At 35.1% G+C, this 9,505-nt stretch overlaps 1 protein-coding gene across 1 annotated transcript in view; it reads left to right on the forward strand.

Annotated features, from left to right (window-relative positions):
- Positions 1-6,921, forward strand: part of TMEM117 (transmembrane protein 117) — a 179,763-nt gene extending 172,842 nt beyond the window's left edge. Inside the window, exon 8 of the mRNA XM_027858974.1 lies at positions 5,863-6,921. Within this exon, the coding sequence (XP_027714775.1) occupies positions 5,863-6,509 (647 nt within the window). The 3' untranslated portion in view covers positions 6,510-6,921. The remainder of the gene's footprint in view (positions 1-5,862) is intronic.
- The last annotated feature ends 2,584 nt before the right edge of the window (positions 6,922-9,505 follow it).

The raw sequence follows: 9,505 nt of genomic DNA on the forward strand, positions 1-9,505 counted from the left end.
CATAATAAATAATGTTTTATGTTTCTTATTTTCTGTTATCTAGGGTATGGGCAAAGAAAATAATTCCTTCCTATATGATTTTCTTTATAGGAATGCTTCTGATGCTTATTAATGAACATATGTCTTTTTCATTCATAATCTTAGATTTGCACTGTAAGTCATCTTGGATTACATTAGCACCTTTGCTTTTCATTATTTTCATTATTACTCCTCCAATTTACATGGGTTCAGAATAATTTTGTGATATCCAAATTTTCTTTGTATATGAAGGTTTTTCTCCCAGTCATTTGCAAAATTTGTTATTTGTCATTGGAATTATTAAGTTTAACCACTATGTGTCTTGTATTTTTTCATGTAGGATTTTTTTCTGAAAGTGATTTATGGATCCTTGCAATTGTATACAGAACAATTTTCTTTCTTTCTTCTTTTTTTTTTTAAGGCAATTGGGGTTCAGTGACTTGCCCAGGGTCACACAGCTAGTAAGTGTCAAGTGTTTGGTCTGAGGCCAGATTTGAACTCAGGTCCTCCTGACTTCAGGGCCGGTGCTCTATCCACTGCGCCACCTACCTGCCCCCCATAGAGAACAATTTTCAAAAATTATTTCTTGTGTTTTGGTGTTCAGGCTTTATGTTTTGTTTTGTTTTTTTTACTGATCATATTTTTTTTTTCTGGAAGACCTATGATCCTTATGATGGCTCAGTTCTACCTGTTTTCAACATCAATATTTTTTCTTGTATCAAGATTACGTTTTCTTTTATAATTATTGATATTTCTTCTCTTCTTCCATATTGTCTTTCACTTCTATGTATTTGCATCCCTAATCCATCATTCTCACTTTTGTTTCTTTGATGAGGTTTTACACTGTATATTGAAGTTTCTTTTTAATTTTTTATTCTGCTGATCATTTCTTCTATGAAGGCCATAAATTCTGCTTTTACAATTATTATTTCTCTCTGAAACTATTCAGGAACATCCTGCTGTGGTTCCATGTTCTAATTCAGATGATATCGAGGCCATATTTCCTTCTTTTAATAATATCATCCCTGTTAGTTTATTTGCTTCTTTAACTGAATTATTAGGTCTCTATCTTTAGTAATTTCAGTTTGTGTTTTTTCCCACCAAATTCGCTTTCTTATTCCTTCCCCTTTGATGGCAGTTTCCTTGAGGTCTGGGCCTCAAGTTACTTCATCCTCCTCCCATGTCCAAGCTGTACTTGTCCCATGTTCCCAATTTCCATCGGCCTCAGCCTCTGTCCTGAGTGATCTGATCCCATCTGTATGCCATTCCCCTTTTCTTCAGGCCTGGTGTATCCACACACATGGTTGGTGTCCTACCCCAGTTCCCTATATTCCTCAGTTTTCTCGATGAGTTCTATTGTGAGCTGTTGACTTGGTTTATGCAGCCCTGGTAGATTAGGGATTGGCCTTCTCTGCTGTTAGTTTATTGGGTTGTTACATTTTTAGAGTTTTTGAAATGTTGTTTTATGGAGATAGCTGAAATTGCTTTACCTCTTATCCATAATTTTAATTTTGGAGATGTTGGAAAGATCATAAGGATTGGAGAATGTGTCTGGTCCTCTATCTTGTTGGTCATGTCATGTGGTACTTTTTCATTTTATGTCAATCACACACGTGGATGGTCACACAGTAGATATCATCATTGCCCACAACTGTTAAACTTCCTTAATCAGAAATTCTGACATTCCTCTATCTGACCATAATTAGCCATCATACTGCCTTTTCTCTGTCTGTCATCCTTAACAAGATCTGTAATCCCTTCACATCTATTCCTGTAGCTGTCTATCTGTTCCTAAACTTTAAACTTATATTACACCCATTATGTTTCTTCATTCTTACTCCCATGCTACTGAATAGAACTAGAGGAGTTTAAACAGTTATGCTGACTGTGTACATCCTAGAAGTATGTTATCTAACTTTAATTGGACCCTCATTGCAGCAAGGTAGTAGTTTTATTACTCTCAAATCAATACTCTGTCTCACTCCCCACAGGACATATTACAAATCTCTTCCTCAAGCCTCCCACACTTTCCCCTCCCACCTCTCCCCCAGCGAAGGACCTTGCCTCTTTTAAAAAAATTTTATATATACTTTTTTTTTTCAATCAGCAAAAATCTTCATTCTTTCCTTCTCAACTCAAGTGCCCAATTGAGAATAAAATTAAGATAAAACCCCTGTTATAAATATGTATAGTGAGGCAAAAAAATTTCTACAATAAGTCATATAAAAATATGAAAAAAATATCATTCATTCTTCACCCTGAGTTCTTCTTGTCTCTGTCGGGAAATGGGTAGCATGTTTCATTATAAGTGCTACGGAATAGTGGTTGCTAACAACACTAATCAGAGTTCTTAATTCTTTCAAACTTCTGTGGTATAATTCCCTTAATTATTTTTATAGCACAATAGTGTTCCATCATATTTAGATATTATAAGTTGTTGAAACATTGTTGAAACATTCCAGTTTATGGATACTCCCTCAGATTCCCATTCTTTTGCTACCTTAAAATGTCAATATTTTTGTACATCCTTAGAGTTTGTTTTGCTTTCCTTTAATTTACCCTTTCTTTAATTCTTCCTGCTCCTTTCTCCTCTTTCCCTCCTACTTCCCTGTTGAATATTTGTTTTTTTGCACCCAACTATGCGTAATATAGTCTTCTCTCCTTTGACTGGTTCAGATGAGAGTGAGATTCAATTGTCAGCTATTCCTCTCTACTCCCTCCATCATGTTTGCATAGACTTCTACTTACACTCCCTGGTTATGTGAACTAATTTTTCCTAACCTTTTCCCTCTTTCTTCCTCTCCCATGTATTCCTCTTCCTCTTTCTTTCCATTCTTCTCTTAAGATCAGGAAGACATAGCAGAACCACTCCCAGGTTTTGTCGAATTAGACTCCCTCTATGACCCCAATAATGATAGGGTTTAGAGGGGACATTGTATCATCTCCCTGTATTATAATGTAAGCTGTTTATCCTCATTTATACCTTTGTCATTGTTCAATACATGTTTACCATTTTATGTTTCTCTTGACTTCTGTGTTTGAACTACAAAGTTTCTACACCGCTGTGATCCTTTGCATTAGGAATATTTGGAATGTGGGAAACTCTTTTGTTGTTTAGCAGTTTTTCAGTTGTGTATAATTCTTTGTGACCTCATTTGGGTTTTTCTTGGCAAAGATGTTAGAGGTGTTTTTTTTTTCTGGAGGCAATGTATGAATTTTTTCACTTGGTATTTCATTTTCCATATTCACAAATTTCAAGAAAATCTCTTCTATTATGGTATTAAGGTTATTTGTCCTGTTGTTGTGTCCTTTCTAGGATACAATATAAGTCATGGGTATTGTTTTGTTCTCTTTTTTGCACACACTGGGGAGAACATTCACTTTTGACTTTCTTCTTCTTCCTTGAGGAATGCCATTAGGAGTTTTCTCCAGAGTATTCAAAGATATTTATTCCATGCCCTACGTGATGTAAACATGGGAGTGGGGGTTGTAAAATTCCAAGATTCCATTCTCATGAACTTCACTCATATGAACTAGGCAAAGGAAAATAGGTTACACACAGTCACAGAGCCAGACACACACAAAGAGTTTAGCATAGAAATACATTAAATGTAGCATGGAAATAAAGAGATAAAAAATGGAAAAAATTATTTAAGAGGAAGAGTAGAGGAGGGAAGGGAGGAAAAAATACAAGCAAAATATATTTTAACTACGGAGGGTTGATTATGAAGGGTGATCTGGGTCTTGGATCAAACTACTGAATTTTACATTGCTACTATTGTTCCCATCCTTCTCCTCCACCCCTGAGAGAATGGTGTGTGTGTGTGTGTGTGTGTGTGTGTGTGTGTGTGTGTGTGTGAATAAAGAGACTTTGTTTTCTATGCTACAATAGAGCATGCTCAAAGTAAAAATATAATTAACAAACATAACTTTAAATGTGTTAAACTCATGAACTCACTCATAAAATGGAGGAAGGTAGCTCCTTCTGGATTAGAAAACAGAATGCAAAAAATATTGTATACAATAAACACACTTGAATCATAAAGGATCTACATAGAGTATGATAGAAGAAGAAGAGTACAATCTATTATGCCTCAGATGAATTTTTCAAAAGGTAGGAGCAGCAATCATTCTCTGACAAGGCTATAATAAATATAGACTTGATTAAAAAAGGTAAGTGGGGAAACTGCATTATGCTTAAAGGCATCATAGATAATAACAATACTAAAAATACTATAAAATACTAATTATATATACACAGATTATACACACACACACATACATATATCTCTGGATGGCTTTGCATCTAAATACTTAAAGAAAAAGTTAACTGGAGTATAAGGAAAAATAGTTAAAATAATAATTTTGGGAGACTTCAATATTCTAATTTTAGACCTAGGCAATTTGGCACAAATATAAACAGTGGAAAAGTTAAGGGCATGAATAGAATTTTAGAAAAGATAGGTATAAATTTCTTCAATTTCTTCCAGTTGTTGAATGGGAATCATAAGTATGTATATTTCTCATTGTTGCATGGAACTTTACAAAAACTGATGTATTACTACATAAAAACCTGATAAACAATTATAGAAAAACCAAAATATGAAGCAATCTTTTACTACCTGTAGTAGAAGAAAAATGATAATTAGTAAAAACAATTTAAAAAAATTCTGGATTAAAATTTAAGTGGAAACTATGATTTTAAAGAATCCTAATATTATCCTAAAGAATGAGTAAGTCTAAGAATAAATCATAAAAACAAAAGATAATTTTATCAGAGAAAAGGATAACTTAGGAAATAATAAAACCATTGAGATGTAGACAAAGCAGAACTAAGTAGAAAATGTATATCCCTGAACACTTTCAACAACAAAATAGAGGAAAGAGATTTCCTGTCCTATCTACCCTGTGCCAGTGCTAGTTGATAGTACAAATTATAATCATCATCAATAGTCCTGCCTTCCTCAGCTTGAGTTTGTAGAGGATCCAGGCTACCTAACAGTGTTATTAGTTCTTAAGGCATGGTATGCAAAGTCTTCTTCCTTTTAAATTGTTGCTTGAAATGAGTCAAGCAGACTTTGTATTACTGATTATCAGGGGTTGAGGAGAAGAGAAAGGAAGAAAACAAACATATAGTGCCTACTATGTGCCAGGCAGTGTGCTAAATGCTTCACAAATATTCTCTTATTTCCTCATAACAACCCTTTGAGGTAGATGCTTTTATTATCCCTGTTTTACAGTTGAGGAAACTGAGGCAAACAGAGATTATGTGGCTTGCTCAGTTATACAGCTGGTAAATGTTAGAGGCCATATTTGACCCCAGGCCTTCTTAACTCCCGGCCGGGAAGTCTATCTATTGTGTCACCAGATGCCTAGTAGTGTTTAACTTAGGGTCTGCTGAAATGAATGATCATTCTCATCAATTATTAATCTCAGCTCACTCTTCAAGGAGTCTGAATTATTTACATATTAACAATAAGTCATTATAGCAGATTACCTTTGCAATAAATCCCATTATCCTCTGGGACTATTTATTTAAAAGAAATGTTGCCCAGGCTTTTCATTACTAAGTATGGAATGGTTTCTCATTAGTCTACTAGTTTGTACATCCCATGATCTTCAAGATTTCTCAGCAGAATGGAATGGGGTATGATGGGAGATAGTTTTATGTCACTGGATATTATTAAGCAGACGTTGAATGACTACTTGTCAACAATGTTATGGAGAGGATTCCCTTTCTGGTACAATATGAATTAGATGACCTCTGAATTCCCTTTTAACTTTGTGATTCTAAAATATATTTTGTGATTCTTTTATTAATTCAGACTTTCTTTTAAAAAACAGGTAAATGGTTTAACTATGGCATCATTTTTCTCGTCCTAATTTTGGACCTTAATATGTGGAAAAACCAAATATTTTATAAGCCACATGAATATGGGCAATATATTGGCCCTGGACAAAAGATTTATACTGTGGAGGATGCAGAAAGCTTAAAGGATTTAAACAGAACCAAGCTATCCTGGGAATGGAGATCTAATAACACTAACCCTCGGACTAATAGAACCTATGCAGAGGGAGATATGTTCTTGCATAGCAGATATGTAGGAGCAAGTCTCGATGTCAAATGTCTGGCTTTTGTTCCAAGCTTAATAGCTTTTGTGTGGTTTGGCTTTTTCATCTGGTTCTTTGGAAGATTTTTGAAAAATGAACAAGGCATGGAGAATCAAGACAAAAGCTACACACGAATGAAAAGGAAATCACCTTCAGAGCACAGCAAAGATATGGGAATGACTCGAGAAAACACTCAAGTCTCAGTTGAGTATCCCTTGAATAATTCACCTTTAGTCTACATCAAGTCAGATTTCAATGAAATTATCTACAATTCTTCCCACTTGACTTCAGAAAACTTGAACTTGCACTTGAATGACCCATGTGGCACAACAGAACCAAACCCAGAACATGTGATGACTGAATGTACACCCACAAACTAAATTCAGTGATGCCACCCTATCCCAGAAGACAAAGAAATGCACACAAGAATATACCTTTAAGGATCACTCTGTCCTTTTGTACATGAGGTTTATGTAGCATTAGATGGAGAAATATAACCTAGGCCACAAAGGTGCTCAACATGCTCTTTCTAGAACTCATTATTTTCTATTTGTATTATGATAATGTGCCTCCTATTTATCCAACAGTCCTCTAGAGATTGCTTCTCACAATTGCTCAAGCTAATTATTGCCATGTTGACTTTACAGAGTAGCAAACTACTAGGTGATTATTCAAAAGCATAAAGTTCTACCATAGTGGTGCCTTGAGACATCAAACTGTTTTTAACTGTCAGTAAGTCAACAAGCATACATTAAGTGCCTACTGTGTTCCAGGCACTGTGCTAAGCACTGGAGATGCAAAGAAAAGTAAAGAGCACTCTCTGCTTTCAAGGAGCTCACGGTCTAATGTGGGAGACAACGTGCAAACAACTATGAACAAACAAATATACAGGATGAATTAGAGATAATTAATAGAAGGAAGGCACTAAGGATTAAGGAGGATCAGGAAGGCTCCTTATAGAAGTTGGGATATTAGCTGTGAATTGAAAGAAACCAGAAACGTCAGGAGATGGATATATGAGGGGAGATAATTTCAGCCATGGGGATCAGTCAGTGAAAATTCCAGGAGCTGGGTGAAATGGAAGGTTCTATACAAGGGATAGCAAAGAAGTCTCTGTCACTTTATCTCAGAATATGTGGGATAAGTAAAGTAGGAAGGGCCTAAGTTGACTTTGAATGCCAAACAGAATTTTAAATCAATCCTGGTGTCAATAAGGACCCATTAGAATTTATTGACTAGGAATGATGGGATCATACCTATACTTTTTGACAGCCAAATGGGAGGATGGACTGGAGTGGGGAGAAACCTAAGGCAGGGAGACAAACTCAAAGGCTATTGTAATAGTTAAAAAAAATATGGTAAGTAGAACTCATGGCAGAGAGGTGTTAGTATCAAAGAAGATAAAGGAGTATATAAAAGAGATATTGTGAAGGTAGTTGGTAACAGATTGGATATGGGAAGTGAAAGAGAATGAAAAGTCAAGGATCACACCTAGGTTTTGAGGATGATGGTGTCCTACTCAGTAGTAGGCAAGCTGGCAAGAGAGAAAGGGCAGGGAAAGAATATATTGAATTCATTTTTGGATATATTGCATTTAAGATGTGTGTGGGACATCCAGTTTGTGATATTCAATGAGGTATATAACAGTTCTGTTTTTTTCGTTAATAAAATTGTTTCGACCAGCATTGGAGATCTGATTGGGAACTGATGTAATCAATGCCATAATAACGGTTTCTAGGGCTATAATGTTGTTCCATACAGATATTTTTGTTATCTATTCAACTCTACACAGTAGGTGGCTTTGATAGTTGGACTACAGAGAAGCATGTTGATTTTAATTTTTATTGGCAGATTGACAAACAAAATACAGATATAAAAGCCAATAAATATTAACCCAACATGGGTCACTTCTTATAAGAATGTTACATTCTCAATTAATTATAATTAGATATATATCTAAATTTTGTTTTTGATAATAAAAGGTAAATTGCTACTTGGTACAGTCTCATCACTTATGTATGACTCTACAGTGCCAAGGAAAAAAAGTTTAATTGTACAGCCCACAACATTTGTAAAACCTACTGTAAACATATTTCCTATTTGTGAAAATGGGAAAACAGATGCCAAACCTGAGATAATAAACTCCTCCAAAAATCATGCAATAAAAGACTTTGCAGTAGAGAGAGAGACAGATGCTGGAAGAAACAAAAGTTTTAGTGACTTTTCTTGTCTTTTTTATTTTTCTTTTGAAAATAAAACTTTGCACATGAATAAATAAATTCTCATAAATGACTGTGGGAGCATTTGTGTGTGTTTATTCCAGGAGTCTGATAAAACCTCAGTTTCACAAGAGTATATTGAAATAATCCTCTAAAAGCAAAAACTTTAGAAACCAGGAAGTTCCAACTTGTCTGTAATTTAGTTCCACAAATTATTGTCCCATACTCTTCAGAAAAAATCATTTATAAGGCTAAATCAATTTCTCATTGAATAATATCAGTGCTATTTTTGTTCTTATGATCATTTTAATCTCCATTTTTTGATTAATCTGCTTTTAAGCTTGCAATATGCCGAATTTAACATGCATAATAGAACTATCTACTTATTATCTATTACTTTGAGAGCCACCTTTAAAAAATGCTATTTATCAAGCAGTTGGAACCAGCCTTCCTTCTGCAGATTTTTTAACATTTATATTAGAAACATCAATTTGAAAGTTACTGTCTTTGGTATTATGGTAATGCCAAACAAGAATGGAATTTGCCCAGCATAGTTTCCAAATCTCAGTATCATAGATAAATGAATAAACACTTATCAACAAGCAGACAGGCAGAGCTTTAAGTTACAAATACTCCTCCTCTTCCCCCATAAAACTCTTTGTGGGTCATATTACTTTTTTTGAGGGCTAATTTTCTGTCTACCCTCAGTAGCTCTCCCTTTGAAAGAGTTGTTTCCTTTTCAAACCAGGCTGTTGTTGTTCATCCTTCATTCTCAAAGAGAACAAATGACATCACAAGGGTGATGTCTTGACTTATGCATGAATTAGATTTTGAGTGAGACAGAGATGCACACATTCATCAGCCTCTCTCCTCCAGAGTCATCAAAATCCAGTGGCAAGACAAAAGTCAAGAAGACTGGAGATAGCCTGAGATGCAGTGGGTGACCTTGGCCTTTCTAAATTAGGGTCTTTCCTAGGTCTCAATTTGTCTGAGGCAACACCCATTTAATGACTAAGGGCTAGGTGTCATTGTTTGTCCCTCATTCTTGAAGAGGACCAATGACAAAAGGAGGGTGATGTCTTGACTTGCAAGTGAATTGGATTTTTAAGCAAGACAGGGCTGTTCAAAGTCATCAGCCTCTCTCCTCAGGGTCATCT

Source organism: Vombatus ursinus, unplaced genomic scaffold (genome assembly GCF_900497805.2).
Source record: "Vombatus ursinus unplaced genomic scaffold, bare-nosed wombat genome assembly UNPS02013950.1, whole genome shotgun sequence".
Lineage (NCBI taxonomy): Eukaryota > Metazoa > Chordata > Mammalia > Diprotodontia > Vombatidae > Vombatus > Vombatus ursinus.